This window comes from Cyprinodon tularosa, unplaced genomic scaffold (assembly GCF_016077235.1).
Source record: "Cyprinodon tularosa strain WSP-4 unplaced genomic scaffold, ASM1607723v1 ctg139, whole genome shotgun sequence".
NCBI classification, from domain to species: Eukaryota; Metazoa; Chordata; class Actinopteri; order Cyprinodontiformes; family Cyprinodontidae; genus Cyprinodon; species Cyprinodon tularosa.
The window spans coordinates 797,972-823,142 of NW_024038210.1; the positions used below are offsets into that span (position 1 = coordinate 797,972).

The 25,171-nt window shown below is 37.9% G+C and overlaps 1 protein-coding gene across 2 annotated transcripts; it reads right to left on the reverse strand.

Annotated features, from left to right (window-relative positions):
• Nucleotides 1-329: 329 nt before the first annotated feature.
• On the reverse strand, nt 330-22,158 carry rps6ka1 (ribosomal protein S6 kinase a, polypeptide 1). 2 transcript variants are annotated; one of them, XM_038278158.1, is made up of 22 exons: nt 22,056-22,158; nt 21,249-21,305; nt 15,544-15,660; nt 15,363-15,444; nt 14,150-14,230; nt 13,953-14,032; nt 13,711-13,817; nt 10,250-10,287; nt 8,375-8,517; nt 8,217-8,287; nt 8,026-8,114; nt 7,832-7,896; nt 7,652-7,754; nt 7,432-7,562; nt 5,932-6,057; nt 5,686-5,775; nt 5,457-5,615; nt 3,106-3,267; nt 2,946-3,022; nt 2,741-2,858; nt 2,519-2,656; nt 330-2,014 (listed from the first exon to the last, which is right to left on the reverse strand). In XM_038278158.1, the coding sequence occupies exons 1-22, from the start codon at nt 22,095-22,097 to the stop codon at nt 1,892-1,894; spliced, it is 2,199 nt and encodes a 732-aa protein (XP_038134086.1). In that variant the 5' UTR covers nt 22,098-22,158; the 3' UTR covers nt 330-1,891. The 2 variants fall into 2 exon arrangements, with proteins under 2 accessions (XP_038134086.1, XP_038134085.1); XM_038278157.1 differs by lacking the exons at nt 21,249-21,305; nt 22,056-22,158 and adding an exon at nt 19,310-19,794.
• Between the last annotated feature and the right edge of the window lie 3,013 nt (nt 22,159-25,171).

The following is a 25,171-nucleotide window of genomic DNA, read 5'->3' on the forward strand; positions in this document are numbered from 1 at the left end:
CATAAGGTAACTTCTTCCCTAAACGAATGAAGGCTTTTTAAAGGGCTTTTTATATCTTATCATCTGAAACATCTAGGTGTGATAAAGAACAATAAAACCCCTTTTCCATTTTCCTAATAAACTGGTTCATAATATCAAGGTTTTCCTCTGTATTTGCTGTCAGCATGGGAATTAAAATTCTCCAAGTAATCCAAGGCCAGCATGGGGCTTTGTACAGTTGCAGAGTTTGAGCAGATCGAAACCTTCATTATTCTTAAAAAATGAAAACGTACCATCTTTTTATTTGAGGCAATTGATTTTAAAGATATAAAAGGAAAAACATTACACAGTTTGTCATAGCAACTCAGTTTTTAATATTATAAGATATAAAAATCTTCATCTTTATCATACAATAACATCTTTCCCTAACATCATCAGTCAAAAGAGGGAGCGTTTTGCCACCAAACAATAATCAAAATAGAACGTTGATCCCTTTTGAGGTAAGACAGCTTGTTATTAGTTTGTTCCGCCATACAGGTCTGTCCTTTCTGAATCACATTTTAACTCGACACCCTAGAGAAGATCACTGATCAGCTGTGTTGAAAGTGTAAACCAGAAAGAAGCAGAATGAAATTAAAATATGAATTGAAAAAAAAGAGGAAGGAACGTCTGCTTGGCATTATTAGGCAGTTGTGCTTAAATGCTCAGTGAAATCAGGACAGCAGTGTGCAAGTTTGTCTCCGTACATTCTTACAGCAAAAGAAGAGACCTGTAGGCCAAAACATTCGTATACCATGATCTGCTCAGCATGTCTTCCACCATTTTAAATCATCCCTTTCTTGAGACAGAAAAAAGAAAGAATACAATCATCAACAAAAGCAGCCAACACAATAAACAGCTTTCAATATGCATTATCCAAGAAACACATTGGAATAAACGAGAAACCAAAGCATCGAACAGATTTCAACATGCCACATTGTTCCTTGGGCAGATTTTCTTTCACAGAAAGCCAACTATTTCACTAGTCTTAGTCATAAAAATAGTAGACATCTCAAACAGATTTTTTTCTTTAATCAAGCAGAGAAAGAGAGCAGCAGAAACAAAGAAGCCACATGACATCTTCACGTCACCATGCCAATGACTCTGCAGACAGAACTGACGCACACTGCAAGTCATGCAACTCGCACTCACTCACACATGTAAAATTAAACACAGGTATAGATTGACATCAACCCAAAAAACAACATTTCCCAGAATTCCCAATGTTGCGGTTTTAACCAGAGTCCCAAAAACATCTTTAATTAACATCTTAAATCTGCTTTTTGAAAAAAAAAGAAAAAAGGATTTACAGCAGTTGGACGATACTGTGGCTTTGTGCTGTCCGTGCACATCCACTTGGCAGCACATCCAGAATATAAAGCTTCAAAAAAACGGAAAACAGACAACTGAACAGGCCAACAGACAAGCGTGCAACAGGAACAAATTACAGCAATGAGAGAAAACGTCCATCGTCACAACCAAAAGCACGGCTGCATCCACTCTGCCGCAGGTCATGCAAACGCACATCATCCCCCCCCCAAAAAATACCCATACATCCCAGCTGTTAAATACCCCACCCCAACGCATCCCCTTGCAGTGTCCTCATCGCTTGTCATCATGATCTTTAGCAGGTCCAAGTATGGGGCTCATAGCAGCTGGGGAGCCCACGCATGGAGGACGATAGCCGGAGCGGAATAACGTGATGTCACAAGATGAGTGCAGGACCACAGTCAGTGTTCCTTGGCTGGTTTTGGCGGCTGGACGCTACGTCCCAGAGCAAGCTGACTGGGCTGGTCTGGAGCTGGAAAGCTGTGGTTTTAAGATCCAGCTCCATTCAGCGGGATGGCTGTTTTTTTCTTTTCTTTTTAAGTCGCTACAGGGAGGTGGAGGGCAGCTTCTTGACACGCCGCTGAGCCAGGAAGGAGCTCTCAATGGGTTTAAGCTCCGGAGGAGGCTGGGAGTTCTTCAGGGCAGAGTAGGTGGCTGCCATTGCACCCTGAAAAACAGAGATGATCATTTTTCTAAATGTACGGCAAGTTTATTTGGATCGCACAATTCAGTGCAAGGACAATTCAACGTGCTTTACATGAAAATCTAAGAAAAGTAAAAGTAGAATAAAAGCAAGAAAAGCTAAAAACATGATCAAAGCAGGTAGTTAAACAAATAAAACAGTTGAACGACAACCTTCAACTAATAATACCTCGCTCACATTACAGCGAACTAAGTCATTGCTACGTCAAATCTCTTAGGAGAACTGTTAAAACCAGGAAACGCAAACATCATATGAAAGATAACTAAAGTCTTTCCTAAGTTTAAAAACTAACAAATGCAACAATATTATACAAAAAATACATTTAAACTAAATGGTGCAGTCCAAAGTTTGGAAAAAGTAAATGATCCTATTGACAAGAAGTCACTTAAACAAATCCAGGAAATGAGGCTCTTGGTATTATGTAAACATTACATTAGAATCTGTTCCACAGCTGAGGAGTTTGGTTACCTTGACCAGTTTGAGGTCCTGGTGAGGGAGCTGACTGTTGGGCAGTTTGTCCCTCTGGACAATCCAGGGATGTCTGAGGACCTGCTTTGCAGTGAGTCTCTGATGGGGATCCACATGAAGCATCTTGGACACAAGATCCTAGAAGTACCAAAACATTATTAATAAGGTGAGAATGAGGGAAAATAGTGCATGAATAAATATTTGAGGAAACGTCTGCTCTACCTTGGCAGCATCAGATACGGTGTCCCAGTTTCCTCCAGCCAGGCTGAAGTGGCCGTTTCCTATCCTGTTCAGGATCTCGTTAGGGGTGTCCTCAGGCCCGTTGGCAAACGGAGTAAAACTGATGGAATTTAAATGAATAGAGAGGATCGAGTAAATAAGAATAGTGATTAAAAGACAAAGCATACAGACACAGCTGATGACTTACCCAGCCAGCATGGTGTACAGCAGCACCCCGAGACTCCAGATGTCACATCCTTCGTCGTAGCCTTGACGCTTCAACACCTGCAAGCCCGGATTACCATGCGTTACAATTTTGATATCAACATCAATCCAGGTGCAGCAGTCTGGACTCGTGACCTGCTCACCTCAGGAGCTACAAAGTTTGCAGTGTAGCATGGAGTCATAAGCAGCCCGTTGTTGGCACGCAGCTGCTTTGCAAAGCCAAAGTCGCAGATCCTGATGGACTCAGGATTTCCTGATTCGTCGACGTAGAGGATGTTGCTGGGCTTAAGGTCTCTGTGAACAACCTGCAAAAAACAGGAGGAGAGTAGAAAAAGAAAAGTGGAAGAGACCAGCAAAGGACAGACGGATGGGTTAATGACAGAAATGTGATACAGAAACTAATTTATTTCAGTACTTTAGTTCAGAAAATAAAACAAGAAAAATTGAGATTTTTTAACCACGGAATGATACGTTCTAAAGATGCAACTATATTGGTTTCAATGTTTTAGGCTTAAAGCTAATTGAAACCCAAAATTCTGTTTCCTGGTAAGTTAAAAAAAGAAATTGATAAAAAGTATTTGTAATTTATAATTGTTATGGTAAACTCAATCATAGGAAAGCTGACTGACTAAAAAATAATGCAGCTGACCTTTGGACCCTTCAGGTATAAGATGGTAAATAATAAAAGGTCATCGCTAAATAAGCTGGCTGTTAAAAGACTAATGTAAGCTAGAAAACTTAGTGGAAGGAAAAAGTGTGGCTAAAAACATTCACAGACAATGTGAATAACTGAAGCCTTGGGAAGATTATGAAGCAAAGACTTTTGAAGAGTTTTGTTGAGATCCCCAAGGCGTACACTAAGGCTAAGACCTGTGCTTCATAAAGGTTCCACACAGAGATGTGGTACCATAGCTGTGCTGATTTCCTTAGGCTTGGCCCCTTCTCTACCTGGCATTATAAGAAAAATTCTGGATTCCTGTTAGGTGGGAAAGTCATCTTCTCAGATAAAAACAAGATCCATATTCTGGATGGGGAGTGGAGATGCATAAAATAGAAGATTCTTGAGTTTCAGTTAAGTTCCTAAAATAAGCAATGATGTGAGCAGGAGCAATACCATCTGCTGCTGATGACCCACTGTGCTCCAATAAACTTAAATTAACTCATAACTCTGCTTGTTTGATGTAATAATTTATGCAAAAGGAGCCCTGACCAGACATGGGTTGTAACTAGTTACATTTACCTGTTGCATTACTTCAGTAGGAATAGTTTTACTGTGCTGTCCTTCTTAATTTGTTACTTTTATTTTAATGATATTAACGTTAATTATTACTACTTGTGTCAAAGTTCTGGTGACTTTACCCCTCCCCTGTGAATAACTTGAGTAATTCAGAAATCAGGAGAAAATACAGTAAACAGTAGAAATTGTGAATAGGAGTTCTTTACCCTATCCTAACACATTTATAACATTCTCATTGCAAGGATTGGTTTCTTAGGTTTTATGTAAAAAACAAATTATTTGGTAAGTGAAAAATTCTTCTGGATTATTGTTTAATTTTATAATGTATGTGCATATTAGTCTTGAAAATACCAAAACTTTTGCATAAAGGTACTCTGACCATTAAATTGTATATTAGTCATTTACTGAGTTGGCCTGGTAACAAATATTTTTATAATTTTTTGTGAGTGAAGTAATCTTAAAGTAATGCTATTCTTAATCGAGTACCATTTTTGGGAAGTCTTCAGTAACATTTTTGGACCCAATAAAAATATTTGTTTCTTTCTCGTGGAACAAATGCATTTTTCTGAATTTTGGGTTTTCTTTAGCTGTAAAATGTAATCTTGAACTCAGCAGCAATAATAACTTGAAGGTCAAATTTGCCTTTAAATTAGGGCTTAAAAAATTAATCTGATTCATTGATTATTGAAATAATCATCAACTAATTCAGCAATCGATTAATTGAGATTAGAGACTGTAAAACAGGCATTTAGCTGACAGAGCAACCCACTTAGAGCAGCAATTATACATAGATCATAAAAAAAATAAAATATTTTGCATTTAAGATAAAAAAAAAAAAGGTTTTCGTCCATCAATATGCAACTAGAACTCCTTCAGTGGAAATGTTTTTTTTTTCAACTGGTTTATTTTTGTAAAAAAAAAAAACCTCTTCTTTAAGGAACCTTGGGCTATCAGATTGTTAATAGATTAATCGAAAAAATAATGGACAGATTAATCAATTTGCAAAATAATCATTAGTTGTAGCCCTACTTTCAATGATCTCATCATAGAGAAGGGTTTTCATGCATCATGTAATAGTGCAGAGCTCCTTTAAAGAACATTAGCTGGAATAATTATTGGTGCTTTAATTTTGAACTTAATATGAATATCATGCATTTAAACAACAGTTTTGTTAGACAAGTTTTAGAGGGTAAACCCAATTTACAATAGATGAATGAAAAATCCCTCCTTTTGAAGCAAACTAATCCAAACGCTCACCCCCTGTGAGTGGAGGTACTCCACAGTCTTTGTGATGGTGTGAAGCACGGCGCTGGCCTCTCGCTCTGAAAAGAACTTCTGCTTCAGGATCCGATCGAGCAGCTCTCCTCCACGCATCAGCTCCGTCACCATGAACACCTGCTTCCCGTTGTCATACACCTTAAACAGAAGCATGGCTTCAGAAACCTGAAAGCTCTCTACTGACAGGCGGATGTTGATGTAGACTCACATCCTTCAGTGTAATGATGTTGGGGTGCTGTCCATATCTGAGCAGAATTTCAATTTCCTCCGACGGATCTGTGCTGGTCTTGTCAATCACCTGGAATAAACATTTGGAGGTAGAGAATATTTTGGTTACAGTGTTTTCTCTTCAGTTTAAAGTAAAACACAACAAAAACCGACACAGACGTTTTGTTCTGAAGCTCTTCACTACCTATAAAAATAACAGTCTTTCTTTTCTTGGATCTGTTCATACCTTGACAGCATACTCTGTGTTGGTGGCTTTGTGAATACAGCGCTTGCAGACAGAGAAGGAGCCCATGCCTATGTCCTCCTTGAGGATGTACCCGTCACTGAACAGAAGGTTTTTCCCATGTAGTTGCTGCAGAGAGAAAGTTGAAGCTTGAGAAGCAGAGCGGAGGAGTGACAGGCTAACAGAACCGACGGCGGCAGAGGACATTGATCATTGATGGATTTCAGGAAGGTTGTTTTCTTCAGCTGTTACTTTAAATCTATTGTCTGCAGTTAATTATAATTCTTTAAAAATTTGAAAAATACACATATTTTTCCCACTTGTGGTCAAATTCATTCAATTCAATTCAATTCAGTTTATTTATATAGCACCAAATTCACAACACATGTCATCTCAAGGCACTTTACAGTTCAACCAGATCATACAGTCAGATTGATACAAAGTTTTCTAATCTAAGGAAAACCAGTTGATTGCATCGACTCATTGACTCAAATACAATCCCTCACACTAAGCATGCTTGTAGCGACAGTGGAGAGGAAAAACTCCCTTTTAACAGGAAGAAACCAGGCTCAGTGTGAGCGGCCATCTGCTGCTCCTGCATGGGAGGATCAGATTTTTAAAAACTGCAGAGCTACAGTGCCTGGTAAGGAAGTATTGACTCACTGCAAAATACTGAAAAAAGAGCATCTGTCTTTTAACTTCAGAGTAACTTACTAACAGCTGTGTCACAATAAACACATAAAATACACAAATTTTTTAAAAGAAAACAAAAACAAGCAAAAGAGATCAATGGTTACAAGTTATTGTATATTTTATTCTCATTCTGAACACAGACTAAAGCAGCTGCTGCATTAAGAAACTGTTTGGTGACTTAAATATTCTTATCACCTTATTTCAGCAATTAAGCTAGTTGATGCACAAGTTGATGCAACCAGTTTTTACAATTACAGGGAAAAAAGGTCTGAGTTTATAGTAAAAACAGGAGGATTATGAAGCTTATTAAGACATAAGGCTTATTCTCATTTGTTGTTGAGCAGAGGTGCTGCACAACAGATGGAGCAGATTTATTGTAATAAACAACTCAAAAGTTTGTTTTATGTTTCCTTTTTCAGTGATTAGGCAAATACTGCATACTGGCCCTGGATGCAATTTAACATTATATCATATCATAATTGTCTGTTTTTAAATAGAATATGAAGATCTGTTTTTTTTTTTTTTTTAAAGATGACATGTAAGCAGCAAATTAATGAAAAGAATGATGATAGGTAAATTCGCTTAATTGCTATTTTGTTAGCAGAGGGTGAAATTTGCTTCAGGTGAAATATAGAGATGTTTATTTCTGTTGTCCCTATCTGGGACAGAACTGTTCTCCAGGCATGTTGGTATCCCTGCGGAGGGATCCACTTTTACACAAACCTACGCCTTTCACTCGTTCTACCCACATTTCCCTCAGTGTTTCCCATTGTTTGCATGCTCAATAAGTGACGCGTTCTTATTACTGACCTGGACCACTGGGTGTGGTGGGGGCTGCGGTGGCTCTGCTAAACCTTCCTCCTCCAACAGAGTGGATGCAACAAAGCTGAAGCCTCTGAACAGCTGATGAGCTCCAGCACTTGGGGGGACACCAGGCGAGTCTGGGACATGGTAATAAATATGTGCGTTATAAAGACAAAATGGGAGGTGGGCCAACTGCAGCACCACATTTCAGTGGTTCACGTCTCACCTTTGGGTGTGCGAGACGTAAACTCTGAGTCAAAGTAGAAGGTGTCGTCTGGACGGGCTACAGCCGGCCTGAACGGCGGCTTGACTTCCCTTCGGAACAGTTTCTGAGGAACATGGAACATTTTTACGACCCCTGGGTGTACAGCTGATGCTTCAGTACCATCTGGAGAACAACACTTACATTCCAGTCTATAGTGGAGAAGAAACCGTGCCTCTTTATCTCCTCTGCACCATCAGCACAGGATCCTACAAGCATGACGGCATAATTAAGCAGAATCAAAAACAAGCAAACGTGACTCTAGATAAATCTTCCCCAAAAATTGTGTCAGAAATTCCGCCTTTGATAGAAATCAGATTTTTTTTTTTTTTACTAACCAAATCTGTTGGCAGGGTTCCTCTTGAACAACGCCCTGAGCAGAGACTGGGCTTCAGCACTAAGGAACTGAGGCATTCCTAGGCGTGCCCTGCAGGGGATACGGCATACGGCAAACGGATTTAATCACTGCACCCAAGGCACAGGGGTAGTATGGGACAAGAGATATTTTGTTCACACTGATGTTACTCACTTTAGGATCAGATTCATTGTCTCTTTGCGGTCCTTCCCTTGAAATGGCAGAGATCCCGTCAGCATCTCGAACTAGCAAAGGAAACTTAGTCAGTATGGATGAATACATGGTTAAGCTTCAGTTCACAGAATAACAATCATTTCTTTCAATCTTCTCACCATGAGGACCCCGAACGACCACCAGTCGGCGCTGTGGGTGTGACCCTGTCTGTTTACAACCTCAGGAGCCATGTATTCTACAGTACCACAGAATGAATAGGCCTTCTTCTCATGATCAATGGCTTCTTTGCACAAGCCGAAATCTGAAATACACAACAAAAGATAACTTTTAAACAGCGTGTCTTATCTTCCTCTTTATAATAAGTCTCAGATTTTCTGCGCCGTTTAGGTCAAAATGATTTATGGCCAATTAGGCACCATGACACCGTGTTCTTTAGTTTGAAATTTGTTTTTTGGGGATTTAGGAAGGTTAACAGAACTGCAAGAAAAAAAATTAGAAAAAAAAAAGCTCAGCAGGAGAAGAAAAGCCAAAGATTAGATGTGCTGAGTAGGACCTTTATTTCCAATTTGAATTGGAATAGAGGACTGGCCTTGTGAAGCTGCCCGAAACCAATATGCTACGTTCATCCTGCATGCACTAGAGGCAGCAGAAGCTAGTTTACATGCAAAGTCAATGGTTGACATGCATCCAGGAGCAGCAAAAGGTCCCAGCAGCGCCTCATAAGCTTCCGAGCATCTGAAGCGCGAAAAGCTACCAAAGCAGCAGCTGCTGGAGTTGGAAAAATTAAATTTTTGCTGTTTCATCGCACCACATCAGCCAATCAGAGAAGCTGATCTGGGAGCTGGCAGGGAGACAGGCACAGCGCTGATGCAGGGAGCTATGAACACTCCTCTGAAACAGTTTATTAATGCCTAAATTAACTTAAAATGTTAAAACCTGCCGGAAAAATATGTTTGCCTTTATTATTCTGGTGCCCGCAGTTTGGATTACATACATAAAAAAAAAAAACTTCCAGTCCTGTCTGACTGCACAGACAATGTTTTCAGGTGGACTTTCTCACTTAAAAACATATTAAAACTACTTTATACCCACTGATCACAGCAAATATAGCAAAACTGCTCTCTGCCGCTGAACACAGCAGCAGCAGAAGCATCAGATTCATTTTGATGCACTTTACTGGATGTCTGACCTTAATGTGGACAAACATAAAAAAATTAAGCAGCAGAAGCTTTTTTTTGTCTTCCAGTGCTTGTGGCCTGAATGTAGCATTATTTATTAAAATAAACCAAGCAACACTTTGGATTTCATCCGCCATTGTTACAGGCAAAGAAAGGATAGGGTACCTCCGCCTGATGCGCATCAGACCCACTTTTTGACTACACAGCTAGAGCAACATATAGATGCTGCAGCTGCGCGTCAGGACTAAACTTGTACAAGCATCAAACATGAAGCTGTAAGTGCGTTTTTGCCGCTTCCAGCGATTGCGGCCTGAACGTAGCAATAGACTTTACTTTATAATCCTCTCAATAGTTTATAACTTGTCCTTGTGAAGCATTTTCTTAGTTTTTCCTTCCATCTAACTTTCCAGTAGGACGCTCAGGTCGAGCGTTCTGTGACTTTTATGGCTCATTCCTTTTGGGTGTCAAACACGTCCTGCTGAGTTTTGTTCAAAAGTAAAAAATTATGATTGATTTCTAATTGACAAAATAAAATTTGGGTTTTTAATTATCAGCATGTAATTTCATTTTCAACAGTTGCCGTTATGCAACAAACATGTAGAAGCCTTTCAGTTTTTAAATGAAATAAGACTTTTCATTTATATTCTACTTTATAGACATGAACTTGTACATCTCGTCTTATAAGCATCCTAAAGTCGTCTTTCCTTCAGTGACATCGGAACTCATACTGGCTATAAGATAAAATGTAATGTAATGTTAGGTTTACATAAAGATAAGAGTGACGCTGTGCTGAAGGCTAAAAAGGGTTTGCTCTAATTAAACCCTGACAGGTGAAGGAGGAAATGAAAGACTTACCTGTGAGTTTGATATGCCCCTCCTCATCCAGAAGAATGCTGAGGTAAACAACACAGAGTATGAAGAATTAAAATGAGCATGAGGATATTCAGGTTAAGCAAAGATCACAGTCAGCTCTATGGAATAACGTTTCCTTATGGTGTCTTAAACTATCAGCAGCTGCTTTTAGGAGAAAAAGAGCAAAAGAAAAACTCCAGGAAGAGCCAATGCACATCTTAAAAAGAATTCTATGAAGAAGAAATCTATGCACTGATCTGTCAAACATTCATACGGTGGAAAGAATGTCCAGAGTGGCCTTTTTATTCTCCATTTGAGATGTATATGTTAGGCAGGAAGTGTTGGATGTCCATAAATCTCATGCCAGGTCTCAGATGGGGTAAATGGCCCATGTAGCGCTTTTTCAAGTCAGAGGACTTGACCAAAATGCTTTAGACTACATTCAGTCATTCACCCATTCAATCACACACTCACACACAGATGGACTATGTAAGGTAGGTTAATGATGGTAAGGACCAACGACGTAGGAGAGAAAATCCACCTGTCAAAATGATTAGACCATACCAGAGCAAAAATTATTTGAACGGTGCCAAATGTGAGATTCATTTTCATTAAGGGTTATTTCACTTAATCTATTTTTTCCCTTCTCCTTCAAAGATCAGAGAGGCTGCCTGCAGAAATATCCATTAGGCTGAGCAGTTAAACCAATGGTTATGAGAGATTTAAGCAGAAAATATACCAGCAGTACCATGATTTCTTACTGTATTTGAAAAATGTAATGTCAGCACGAATGTCCCTTTATTAACCTCGCTTGGTGGAACTCAGGTATTATAACTGGTTAAATAAAAGTACATTAAAGATAAAGTTATTCAATGGAATAAATGAGATTTTAAATGGCTCTGTATCAGGGGTAACCAATTAAAAATCAGCGGCGTCCAAAAAAAGAAAATCAACAACCAGTAAAGGTCCGGAGACATTTTTAATTATAATCTGTTACATTAAGCAGAATTTAACACTGAAATAAAATGAGGTTTTTATGCATCCATGTTATACATAGACTTTTTATATATATATATATATATATATATATATATATATATATATATATATATATATATATATATATATATATATATATATATATATATATATATATATATATATATAGTGTTAAATTCTGCTTAATGTAACAGATTATAATTAAAAATGTCTCCGGACCTTTACTGGTTGTTGATTTTCTTTTTTTGGACGCCGCTGATTTTTAATTGGTTACCCCTGATACAGAGCCATTTAAAATCTCATTTATTTATTGGAAAAATGTTAAAATCTAAAGTGTTTTTTGAAGTAGAAAACAACGATCGCTCAGTTTGGTATATAGATCATTCCCTGATTCACATAGTTAATAAAACACCTAAACTGAACCATTTGTTTTGTTTTTTCTTTCATTTTTATGGCTTAATAAAAGCAGTGGGCTTTATGCTGCCCTGCAAAGCTTTAAAATCTGGGTCTGAATGGCGACAAAGCCATTCTAAAGCACAAAACAAGGTGCTCATTAATTAGCCTGGATCAATATTTATTTTTCATTATACTCATGGTGGAGAATACTGTTTCACAGCAGCAGGTTGAGACAAACCTACTCAAAATGTGCAGGGTCATCTTTGAGCACACCATTTCACTTTTCTGTCACCAGTTCACCACACTTCACACTTCCACAGGTTTGCCTGCTGTGTCTAAAAGTAGCTAGCGGCAACAACCCAGACTGACAGCTCATTGGCTAATTGGCATCATGTGTAGCCTGGTCCCAAAGGACTTTACTGTACAAACAGGAGAAGCGGCGCAAGTGATGTTACACACTGTTGTGGGACAACATGAGGTAATTTATGAATGTTTTAAGTTAAAGTTTGAACTATGGTAGCACAGCTTCTGATGTAGGACTATAGAATATTTGGATATTCTATTTTTTTCATCAATGGTTTCATCTATGGGTTTTTGGAGAAGGGAAGATCAGGTATGTGCAAAGTTAAGAGGTCTTTTTTCTCAGAAACCATTTCTCATATTGATGTAAAATACTTTATATTTTCCTGTACTTTTAATCACTTTTTAAACATTTTATGTGTTTTACTGGTTTAAAATCTGCTGATTTTAGTTGTCTTCAGTTTTATCCTTTTTTTTCTATTTACATTTTCCTTTAATAATTGTGATCCCAGTTTTGACTCTGAAGAGAATTTCAGAAAATGAGCTTCACAAAAATTTCTGTCCATCTCTTTATTATTGAAACAGTGACTCATTACTTTAAAGCATTGCCTGTTGATCAAACATTTCTGTGTCATGCAGTCTTGTTTGTCTCCACATATGTTTTTATTGCATCGTGTTTTTATCTTATGTAAAGATCAGCATCTTCCTTATATCCGATTAAACTGATTGAACTATTGAATAAAGTTTTTGTCAGGATCTCTTACACAGTTTTAATAGATCACTAAATACTTTCATCTGGCAAGTATGTAACTAAAGGTATGTGGGAAAAACTGTTGTCGAATAATTTCCAGAAGATGAAAAATACAGAATTAAAAGGAAGAACTCCCAGTTCTTACAGTGCCATGTATGGCAGCGATAAAAGGTTAAGTTTCTGATTCAACGAAGAAGATAAAATGCCTAAGACCTAGGAGTGTAAATAATAATCATTTAGTATTGATGCATCAATCCAACAGCCAACGATCTGATGCATCGCCACGTCGAATATTGATTCATGTTTTTTTTTCTTCCGGCTTATTTTTATCCATTTGCTCCTGGACATAATTCTGATTCCCGTGCTGCGGTGGCGCTAAACCTATTTTGCCCTCCTACCTCGCTTCCTTTAGCCACTAAACTCTTTCCGCTTGCACACACACTCGCATAAAAAAGTAGTCAAGACAGACATGGCAGAGGAAAAAGAAGATGACTTACACACCCCTCGCGGGTTCAAGTCATTTGTGTGGAAGTATTTTGGGTTCCATAAGTAAATGAGGTTTTCCTAGGCCTAGGTGGAGTACAACTTTGCTACTTCTGTTATTTGCTGTTGTTTCTCAAATAAAATGCATAACAATATCACAGCTTTCATTGATTTATTTCAAATTTGAAACATTGTCTAGCCTGTAAGGTAAAAAAAAAATAAACAATTAATCTGATCGAATCATATTGTGGTGTAGTCTTGAGTATTGAAAATAATCAAATCGTTGGGTCAAGAAATTGATATTGTATCGAATCGCCATGATGGGTGTGATTTACACCCCTACTAAGACCTCTGCAATAGTTTCTGTGCTTAAGCTTAATTTAATAGAAAATTTAGATCTACATATATTTAGATTTTTTCTTTTTGTGTGCAGGATTTCCTTGCCTCTTTGTTGTTTAGTGTTTCTTTCTTCACTAAATATTACATTTTATAATTGTCATCACTGTTGTGACATAAAGTATGATTCTTCTCTTACTTTTCAGGTTTGAGATCTCTGTAAATGATGCCCAAGCTGTGCAGGTGGTCCAGTCCTAGTGCAAGCTCCGCCAGATAAAACTTCACGTCCTCCTCCGTGAACATCACCTGGAAGGGGTGAGAAAAGTAGAATTTTACGAGAGAGGACGAGATAGAAATCGTAAAAAGAGAAACACCCCAGGCGAATCAGCTAGTAAGATAAATGAATAATGATTTAAGAAGGAATTCACAAGCTTCTTTCACCTCTTTAGAAAGTCTGGTGAAAAGATCCCCCCCTCGGAGAAAGTCCAAGATCAGGTACAACTTCCCTTCAGTCTGGAATGCTGTTAAATAACAGATTTAATGTAAGAAAAACATCAAAACAAAGGATTCAGAATTCCGAGCTCAAATAACCAATAAAATCTGGGTTTGAAAAATGCAGCGACTTTGGTTCAGCTCACCGTAGTGCAGCTTGACAACAAATGGGTGATTGACATCTGCTAGGATGTTCCTCTCCATCTTGGTCCTCACACGGTCTCTTACTGAAAGGGAGAAGAGTTTTAATGCTTACATAAATTTCATGCTGTTGAATTTAATGCTGTACAAATAAAAAAAGGTTATGGGTTTGATTTAGAAGTTTACAAAAAACGAATTCATAAGAGTTGGAAACCTGATCAGCAGTCTGAGCTTTAGGTCTTCCTTTAGCTTTCTGCATTAATTGAGCATCTAATGTTAGACAGATGCTGTGGTATCCAATCAGTGGGGAATAACCCTCGTTATTTTTATACCGCAGCTCTGGACCTTTAATCTGTAAATTCAAATAATGTTGTAGCTCTTGTAGAATATTTTAATGAGGAAAAAAAGATGAAACCTATTCAAACAAGAGGCTCATAAGAAAGTCAGTCCTTTATGTTTTTGAATGCAAACTAAGAGCATTTCAGTCGGCTTCAATCTGCAACTTCACCACCAGGTTTCACTGTTTGCTTCACGGCTTCTAAAAAAAGAAATCTGATGAGCTTTGGATTTGGTTGGTTAGTGTGTTTTCTGATCTCTTCTTCTGGATGAAGTTAAAAGTAAAGTTCTAAATTTAAAGTCAGTAAAAAAAAAAGAAAAAGAAAAAATCCTTGCAAGCAGTTTTTTTTTGGGGGGGGGGTTTGCAGTTTTGACCAAAAACATAAAATCTTAGGTTTGATTTAGAACTTGAGGGGAAAAAAGTACTACGTCTTTCTTAACAGTGTGTAAACATGTGGTTCCAACTTTCATTGATCAGCATTTTGTCTGAAGCCAGGAACAAAATTCACTGCAGATTTGTGAAATTCACAAAAAAAAACATCCTCTTTAGATAACCATGAGAGACATTTTTTGTGCCCGTTGTTTATCAAACTGGTGAGACCACACCACCTGTGAATGAGAGGCAAAAAACCCCACTGAGAGCTGTTGTGGGCGGGGCACAGGGGTGGTGGTCTTTGCTCAGATACCGCTGTTTGTAGCTGCTTTTGACTAACAGGAAAGCAGAAACACTTTAACAGAAAATGTGGCTAAAAACCACAACAGCAAGAAAAAAAAAATATCAAACTGAAGCCAAAGCAAAAGCTTTTCCTGTAGCCTGGGAAAGTACAGCTCTGTGAAAAGATTAACATAAAAACTAAGACAAAAAAGCTAAAATTTCTGCACCTTTAAGAGTCGCCTTCTTCAGGACCTTCATAGCATACAGCTGGTTGGTATCTGGAGGGGTCACCTTTCGAACAAGGAACACCTAAAAACAAAGCAAAATTTTTTTTAAATACCTTATATTTAATATAAGCAAAGTAACACAATGGGGCAACAAAGAGGAACATGGAGGGAAAGATGTTACCTTGCCAAAAGATCCCTGTCCCAACACCTTGAGCAGCTCAAACTGAGAGGCGTCCGCTTTCTCCGAGCCCTCTTTGACCACATGGGTGATGTTGATCTCCTTAATATCTCCATCTTCCTAAAGAGAGAAAAGTCCAGGACATCAGGAAATCAGTCTGCCTTCCAAACGGCGACAACAAAGACAAGATTCTATTTTTCTAACATGAAAGTGTGTTCTATGTTTCCACGTAAAAGTGTCGTCTGGTGCAAATAGACCTGCTCAGAAAGAGGAAGTGGTGGTAAATAGAGAGAAATTCGTGCAAGTGTGACAGATTACACCTCGACGGCTTCTCATCATTGTGATGCTGCATCTTTCTGGAAATTATGGGGCCTGTGATACTAAATGGAAGTACACTGTCGATTGCGAAAAGGGAACGGTTGTGGTTCGCTGTTTGTTTTCTGTCACAAGCTGCTTAACCTCGGCTTCAACTTTTCGATCAAGGACTTTTAAAGGCAGGTCTAACACTGGGTGGAGGAGCCTCGACTAAACAGCAACAGAAAACCATCAAAGGCAGAAACCATTTATTTTCTTTATTTATTTTCTCTTTGAGTGCAAGCCCTTTCAGCTTTAGGTCAAATATACAAGATCTACAACCAGGAAACATGCAAAATTAACCTTTTTTCTTCCCTGTAAGATTAAAAACTGATAAGTATTAAATGCACAAGTGTGTAAATCAATTAATTGAGTTTAACAAGTAAAACACAGAGATTTGTAACACAGGTCTATATCTCAGGTATTTATATCTGCTTTTTGATTATAAATTAATGAAAAGTAGGGGTTAAGAGTTTCACCAAAAATAACATTGCAATTATTTTAACCAAAATTGGAACTATGATTTTAATTTTCATTTGCATTAATCACATGCATGAAGATGATGCACTCCAAGGTCTCATTGTTTTCATGACCTCATAGGTTGCTTGTCTAAGTCCATTGTTGCAGGACTTTACCGTTACTTGAAAAAGTGCTTTCTTCTATTTATTGTATAGATCTGTGTGCTAGCTGCAGCTCTCTTTCCTTCTGAGGGTTGGCAGCATCACTAAGCACATTTCTGCCACCTGAAGGGCTGGAGTGAGAAAACAAGTATTTTACTCCTGTAAAATGGACCAACATTTTCCTGACTCGCGATTTGAGTTTTGTTAAATTGTGAATATATCGGATATGGAATTAATTGCACATTTAATATTTTAATACAGAAAGGCTATTCCGTGGCCTAAACAATAATGGGAAAAACTGCAAAGCTGATTTTATCCGGAAGGCAAGGAGAATAAAGCAAAAAAGGTTAATTTCAAAGAAGCGAGGTCTCCACAGGCATTTCAAGTAGGGATGCCCAGATACAACATTTTCATTTCTGATAGGTTACATATATTGCAGCTTTAAGTATCAACCACATTCTCTATCAACATAAACCATACATATGTACATTAGGGATGGGACGATTTATGAAAACCCTCCGAACCGTTCGGTTTTGACTGTCTCGGTTCGATTTGCGTGTGTTTCGTTCGGTTCATGCGCTGCTCCTTTTTCTCATAAGCGAAGCGTTTACACTCCAGAGCAGAAGGTGACGGTACTGCAACCAAAGCCAACCACCAGTAGTAAACAAGAAGAAGAAGAAGCAAAGCAGCCAGACACTCTTGTGGCTTAGCAGGGGAAAAAAAATCAGTTGTTGTAGAGAATTGTGTCGGAATGGCGAGTGGGAAAGAACAGGAGTTGGAAGACGCGCCAGCAGCACTTTATAGGTCTGCTGTATGGGACCGCTTTGCATTCAGAGTGACCTACGATGACGGCGGAAAGAAAGTTGTGGATAAATGTGCAACAGTGTGCAAGCATTGTGCAACACGTTTTGTTTATGCCAACAGCAACATGACCAACATGTTATGCTAACCCCGAAATCCCACATACTCCGTCAGCGACCCCCGCTCCGCCCCGCTGCGCTCCAGACCGGCTGCTCAAAGCAAAGCCTACAGCCCCCACTGTGGCTCCCGTCCGCTCTGAGTCCCTTGGAGATGGTAGAGAGCATGTGCGAGATGATTAAATTCAAAGCAGCAAAACATACGGAAATGATCTAGGGTTTCCGTGGATCATTAAAAACAATTACAATCCATTATTTTTTGGGGGATTTTTTCATTGATTTCATAAATTTTTATGGGATTTCGGTGTAACAATCAACATATACCGAATCAAACCGAACCGAAAACCGTGACCACGAAACCGTGAATCGAACCGAACCGTGGATTTTGTGAATCGTTCCACCCCTAATGTACATGGTTCCTTTTGTAGCGTGCAATCTAAGTAAAGTGCCGTTTAGGCAACACTGTTGTCAAACAACAGTCAACAACAATAGGTAAGAGAACAGCTGAATCATTCACTATTAATCAACCGGTTACATGAACTATAAATAGAAGCAGGGTTCCTTTATCCTAGATTTCAGATGCTGGTTGATATATTCTAAATTCAGATATATTTTTTTTAAACTGTTGATTATTTTTTGATTAATCTATTAAAATTCAGAAAGCTAAAGGCTTCTTAAATAATTTAAAATTTTTTTTTTTTTACAAAATTAAACTAGTTAAAAAAAAACTCTTTTCCACTTGAGGAGTTCTGAATAGAGGATATTGACTGACAAAAACATTTTTTGTTATCTTAAATGCAAAATGTTAATATTCTATTTTACAATTTTGGTATAATTACTGCTCTAATTGGGTCGCTCTATCAGCTAAAGGCATATTTTACAGTCTCTATACTCCAGTTAACAATTAATCGATTACTAAATTAGTTGACAATTATTTCAATAATCAATTAATCCGATTAACTGTTTCAGCCCTAATCTGACTGATTTTTTATATAAATATTTGATCAGGACATCCCGAATTATGATTGTAAGACAATAGGTAGAAAGAGGTGTAAAGGCTTGGGAAAGCCTTGAGAGGATTATGACCCAAATCCAACAGAAGAGCTCAAAAGGTCTGGTCTGGACCTGGAGTCCCTGCACTGAAAGTCATTAGACATGTTTAAAAATGTTCTAATTGCTCTCATGTAAAGATGCATTTTTCTGACAAAATCATTTAGTTTTTACAAGATATAAGCCAGATCAATGTTTATCCTTGTTCAATCAAATTGAAAAAGATAAACATTTACCACAATGTGTTAAATCATCATTGAAAAGAGATTCAACTTTCAACTGCAGCAGAAACTTAGACCAACTTTTTTACGACTTTTTTTTGTTAAATCAAAATATCTAATATTTGCCTGTATTTACTGGAAATGAAAGTGGAAACAAAATAGAACTGCTTTTTAATTACTGGAAGAGGAAGTAGTTATAAATAAAGTAACTAAGACAGGAACAAATAGCAGCAGCTTATGAAGATGCTCTGGAGGTGGAAAAGTGGTTGTTTCTATAGACACAGATCCTATTTATAACAAGTTATATTAATTATCCATGACCTGCAACATAAAATATGAATCAAAGCCATGTTCACACAGTTATTAAACATTTTAAGCATTAAAGATTTAAAAAAACATCCTTCCACAACACAGCTAGAGACCACTGCAGCCTGAAATGTATTTGACAACAGGAAACCAGAGTGGGTTGAACTCGGCAGGCACTCAGCTGCACCTTGTTCCTGATCAGCTACTGATAACAGCAAACACCAAGGCACGTTTGAACCCCTCATCGAAAACAATTCAGAATCCTCTAAGCGTTAATTCAAAGAAGATGTGATGACTTTACCGTCCACTCGTTCCGGGGTTCAGGTGGAAAGTCAGTGCCGGCGCTGCTGCCAGCTGCAGCTGTGGACCTGCAGCTGTTGCAGTGAGTCAGGGGCTTGTTCTTTCTGAACGGGTAAAGGGACAGCATGCGGCTTAGCTTGAACTTTTTCTTCTCCTTTTCCATCTCAGCATTTTCCAAGCTGTTGTATAACTCTGCCCTCATCCATAACCCGGAAAACACTGCATTAACTCACACAGCTCATCAGTAAACTTCTCAGAGTACAAGCACACTTCAGACTCCTGTGTGCACTCATGTTAGGGTTTACACTGCGGGCTGCAGGTAAAAATGGAGAAATCTCTCTCTGCCTCTGGTCTTTATCTACTCTCCTGTAGCGGGGGCATCCTGCTATGATGTTTAGAAGTGTTTCTTCTTCTTTTTCTCGCCTCTTCTGCCTTACTGCCTGTTTTGGCCTGATTAGCGTTCTGCCCTCACAGCTGAAAAAAGCTGCAACTAAATCGAGCAGGAAGGAAGAACTGGCTCTTATTCTCAGAGTCCTGCACCCAACCTGTGGAACGCAAACATCTGTGACTAAGAGAGAGAGAGAGAGAGAGACAGACACAGAGCGAAAAAATGCACAAGAGGTAGATCTCACCACAAACAGAGCGACCGAGAGGCAAACAAGTTAGAGGAAAGTGTAGATAACAACAAACAAGCAAATAGTCTGTAAATATAATTTCAGACCAAGCTAAATATATAATTTGAAGTGTTTATTAATAACCTCCTAGATCAAAAAGCTTTATTTTTTGTCGTTTCCCACAATTCAACACAGAAGTAGGAGTTGGCAGAGAGAGGATGATCTGAGCTCACAGCCTGCCTCCTTTCTGCTCAGCCAGTCCCTACAAACAGATATTCTGAGTTATTAGGTTCTCCTTTACCGTTTAGCTCCTCCTTACCCTGCTTTCATCATTGCTCCTAAAACATAGACATCTTAAAAAACTGGCATTTATTTAAAAAGTTCATTTATTTAATGTACATAAATATTCAAGCTTATTGTATAGATTCATTACTTATACACATCTTATAGTAATAAATAGATTTTTTAATACAGAAATATGGAACTGTTAAATGTACATGTACTGTTCAGCAGATGCTTTTAATGATCAGAACTAATTTTGCATGTTATCGCATCAGTGCTTGTGGTTCTGCTGAGGTGTTCAGGAAGCCCAGCCTGCTTTGCTGTAGCTGGTCTGCAATATTGGGCCTGATGTCTCATCTTCCTCTTGATATTGACCAATAGATTCTCTATGAAATGTGTTCACGCCTGTTTGCTTCCCGATCCAGTGCAGAAATTGAAGCTATTGGTTTTGTTAGAAGTTTCAGCAGATGCAAAGCGCCGCTGGAAAATGATGGAAAGCATGTTGTACTTCTAAGTAAAACATATAGGAGCAACATGTCTTTTCAGACTTAAGAGACAACCAGGATTTAAAAACAAACCATAAAAATCTGTTTTAATCTGATCTTTGTTTTATTGCACCCTTAATGAGGTACAAAAGAAAGAAACTGCAATAAAACCTACAAAGGAATAATGTATTTAATCTGTTTTCTGTGCAAAATTGTGTTTGTTGATAGATATCCAAATTCAATTATTAAATTAAAGGTAATTTGTCAATTCTTCTAGTTTGATAGAAGTTTTCAGTCAAAGGAGTTAGATTTAAAAAAAAAATAAAAACCAATACATAAACAGCAGACAAAGAGCATGGTCATTCATACAGCTGGGCTTTCCAGGACCAGAAACTTACGAGTACCAATCAAAAATGTCAACTGTATTTTTATTTCACATTAGTGGATTAAACATCCTGAAGGCAGACAAATTAAAAAAATAAGTGTGTGAAGTGGATGAGAAGCTGCAGAAAGCTTCCAGTGAGGTTGGAACCGTGTTCTGACATTGTCGAGGGCTTACCTGCTGCTGTCTAATATTGGCAAACTCCCTCTCTATCCAGGTGATCTGAGACGCGTTCTATAGGAAGTGATGTAATGTAGCAGTTAACAGCAGTTACAAAAGAATGTCAAAACTGAGGGCTTCCTCCTCATTAATATATGCACTTAAAAAAAATAAAACAGATCATCTACAATCACACACAGTCACACTGAGGCGGAAGGGGGTGAAAGAGGGCATGATGGCTGAGAGATCAGCAACAGGAAACTTCTCTTCCCTTCTAGTTCTCACTTCCTCTTTTTTTGAACCGATCTTACCTCCTTCCTACTTAACACCCTCTGCATGCTAGAGCTATGTTTCCCAGTATAAGGGTAGAGATCAGCCACCTTGTCTGACCAATCACACTAAAAAGGGCTAGCAGTGCACAGTTTTAAAAGAACAGGTTCCTGCGGGGTTTTACGGACTTAAACCGACATGGTTTCCATCTTACTGTGCAGACAGCATGGTTAATGAGACCTAGACCTAAACCTAAACAGTTAGTGCCCATCTGCAAAAATGACTGCCTCTTTTGTTGCTCAGGTAGACTAAAGGAAGGAAAGTCTCAGCTTATCCTTTTAATGATAATTAAAGAGATAGAATATAATGTATTTTACAGCTGAGGAGATGGAAACCCTCACAAGCAACCACAGACCGACCCCCACCTCCTCTTCTCCCAAAATATCACACAACACACAGCTGCCTGAAGCCTTAGGCACCCACACTCTCACACACTTCACATCAGATGAAGGTTACTATCCCGCCTGCACGGAAAGAAAAGAAGTGACCACTTGCCTTTTGGTTGCGATGTTTGGTGCGAAATATGAACCTCCACATAACTGGGTCCTGATATGTCCATGTCACAGACGCTGTCACTGATGACAGCGACGCTCGGCTATCTTACAAATACTCAGTCTTTGTGTCGGTTAGCTAACACTTTGTGTATGCAATACCACAAAGATAAAATCAGCACACACACACATTGACACACACGCAAGAAAATGGGAAGTTATAAAAGCGGGTAAGAGAAGCAGACTGATTTGTTTGGGACAGTAAAGAACATAGAAACATTTTTTTTCTTGAAGGAATAAAGAAGCAAAAACGAAAAGTGACGAAAAGAGCAGCTGCCGTTCTTGCAAGCTCACAGAGAAGTGATGGTAGCTGTTACACAGAATAAAACGGAATCAGGGGCTGTAACTAAGGATTATCTTACAAATTGACTATTAAGTTGATTATTCTTTCAGTTAGTAATCGGATTGTAGATTTTACACAAAATTTTAACCCAGTGCAGCTAAAACTGCGCTTTGAGGACTTCTAGATAGAGAATAGAAATGGACAAAAAGGTCTTTTATCCTGAATGCATTTTGGTATAACAACTGCTTTAAGTGGGTTGGTCTTTAAGCTAAAGGCATGTTTTAGAGTCTCTCTACTCCAGTTAACGATTAGTCGATAATAAAATGAGTTGAAGATTATTATTTTAATAACCGATTAGTCATGATTAATTGTTTCAGGCCTAGATGATATGATTCCAGCAAAAATGATCATAAAGTTTGAATTTTCTTAGGTTTTCTTTACTTTGGTTTGGCCCAACATCATCTCACATACAATTTGTATTAGTTTCAACACTGCAAAACATTGAAATCTAAAGATTTTTTTTTTAAATAAGTGCATTTTTTCTTGAACTGAGGAGATAAGTGAGACCCCATGCCAAAGGAAGAAGACGTTTTACATCTGAAAAAAGAAACAACTGCACTTATTTTATTTTAAGAGTAAAAAGACAGATCATCTCATTTACCTAGTCAAATTAAGAGGAAATATAGTTGATTTAAGAAATGTTTACTTATTTCTAGATAATTTTTGTGGTGCATAATAATATTTTTCAAAGTGAAATAAAGCAAATTAAATCTGTTCCAAGTCACCTAATATTCCTTGTCAAAACCATCCAACATTTTTTGGATATTTTAATAACTTAAGTGTTTAACTTTGTTAAAACTATTTCAACCCATTTTCCCATTAGCAGGTTGTGCCTCACAGGCCTTTAGACTGGTGTAAAAAACTGCAGCCATCATTTTAATAAATGACTAAGGAATTTCCAATCTCCCATTTATATCACCAAACTCAGAGGAGATTTTTGGTTTACTTCCCTATTTAAAACTATTCACCACAAAAGCATAGAATTAATTAATATATTTGGTATAAAGGAAATAGAACTTTCAGACAGATCTCGTATCGTAATATAAATTATCTCTCCTCCTCTTTTACAGTTAGTGAAGGAGTCACCCATGGTTTGCTGCATAGAATAGTTTGCTTTACCTTGAATGCTCCTTTTTCTTACCCCTTTATGAGAAACAGTAAAATATTTCATCCATATGTTGACACTTAGCTGTGCCAAGGGCAGGTGATGCCTTTGTTTCCTCCAGACTTCATTGCAGCAATTTTTTATCATCTTGTCCCAAAAGATCCTTAAACCAGTCTTTCCACATTCTGCAGCTACAGCACTAAAAGAGTCAAAGATTTTTTCCTGTCTTAAAACATCCGGACTGGTCTCCTGTACAACTCTGAATCCAAGCTAATAGCTGCAACTATTAAACCCACAAAATAATTGGAAAACATGAGGCAAAAAAGGGTGATGATCGGTCAAGTATTGGTGCCATCTTCTGGAAGCAAAGGGGCTCAGAGTCTGGTTGCCACTGTCCATCTGGACTGAAGTTTAATGTTTGTTAATAGTTGGCAGACCTGGCAACCGGCAGGAAAACTGTATAGTTGAAGGTTGGAACAAAAGCGGGAAGTGCGCCACCATACTGGCTGGGAGGATTTAGAGTTGTAGCTGTCTGTTTTCAAGTTAAAATGTCTGCAAATCTCTCAATAATGAAGACCCATCAGACTTTAAAAGTTTCATATTTTCCTGTCAAGAGATTAAGAGCAAGGAGATCTCAGGATGCAGGGCTATTAGTGGGTCTTCAAACTAGGTTTAGTGGTAAGGCTTTCTGCTTTTTGGTCCCTTTCAGGTTGCTTTTATGATGGCACTTCAGATGCACACTCCTGTTTTAAAGCGAGAGCGAACACTTCTTTACTAAAGCTTGAAGCTAAACGGCCACATTATTGCCCCTTTCTGCTGTAATTTTTTTATTTTTTTTTCAGACATACAATTATATAATAAAGAAAGTATATGCCCATATAAAATAAATGAAAACAGTCTGAAAAAGGGTGTATTGGCAAAAGCAGTTTAGTTTATAATAAGTTTATAATGCCCACCCGTTTCATTATTGTAATCTACAATTCCAAGCTGTAAATCATTTTGTGGATACACAGAAGCCAACACCATCCAGCTCACACCTGTGGTAACTCCTGGTAAGATGTAAAAAAAAAAAAAAAAAAAAAGTCAAGTACAAGCTTGACCTGTGAGGACCAGCAGAAGAGTGCTGCACTTCTGTGTTTTAGCCACAGGTGGCAGTATCACTAGAATGCGTCTTTAATGTTCCTACTGCTTTACCTCTGCTTTCCACTTTTAAGAAGAAAACTTTGGATGGCAGTTTAATTTCTTATTTTTGTCCAATTAAATTTTTAACCAAGGTACTGTAGTTTTATTATCAGCACTTTTTACCATCCACAATATATATATATATATATATATATATATATATATATATATATATATATATATATATATATATATATATATATATATATATATATATATATATATATATATATATATATATATATTAGGGATGGAACGATTCACAAAATCCACGGTTCGGTTCGATTCACGGTTTCTGGTCACGGTTTTCGGTTCGATTCGATACATGTTGATTGTTATACCGAAATCCCATAAAAATTTATAAAATTAATGAAAAAATCCCCCAAAAAATAATGGATTGTAATTATTTTAAATGATCCGCAAAAACCCT

Excerpts from the sequence above, each read along its gene's own strand:
- rps6ka1 (XM_038278157.1), bottom strand. The coding sequence starts at position 19,510 with ATGAGGGCAGAGTTATACAACAGCTTGGAAAATGCTGAGATGGAAAAG. Across the intron at positions 8,518-10,249 it reads GGGGCATATCAAACTCACAG|ATTTCGGCTTGTGCAAAGAA; the intron begins GTAAGTCTTTCA and ends TGTGTATTTCAG. Across the intron at positions 2,657-2,740 it reads CCGTATCTGATGCTGCCAAG|GATCTTGTGTCCAAGATGCT; the intron begins GTAGAGCAGACG and ends TGGTACTTCTAG.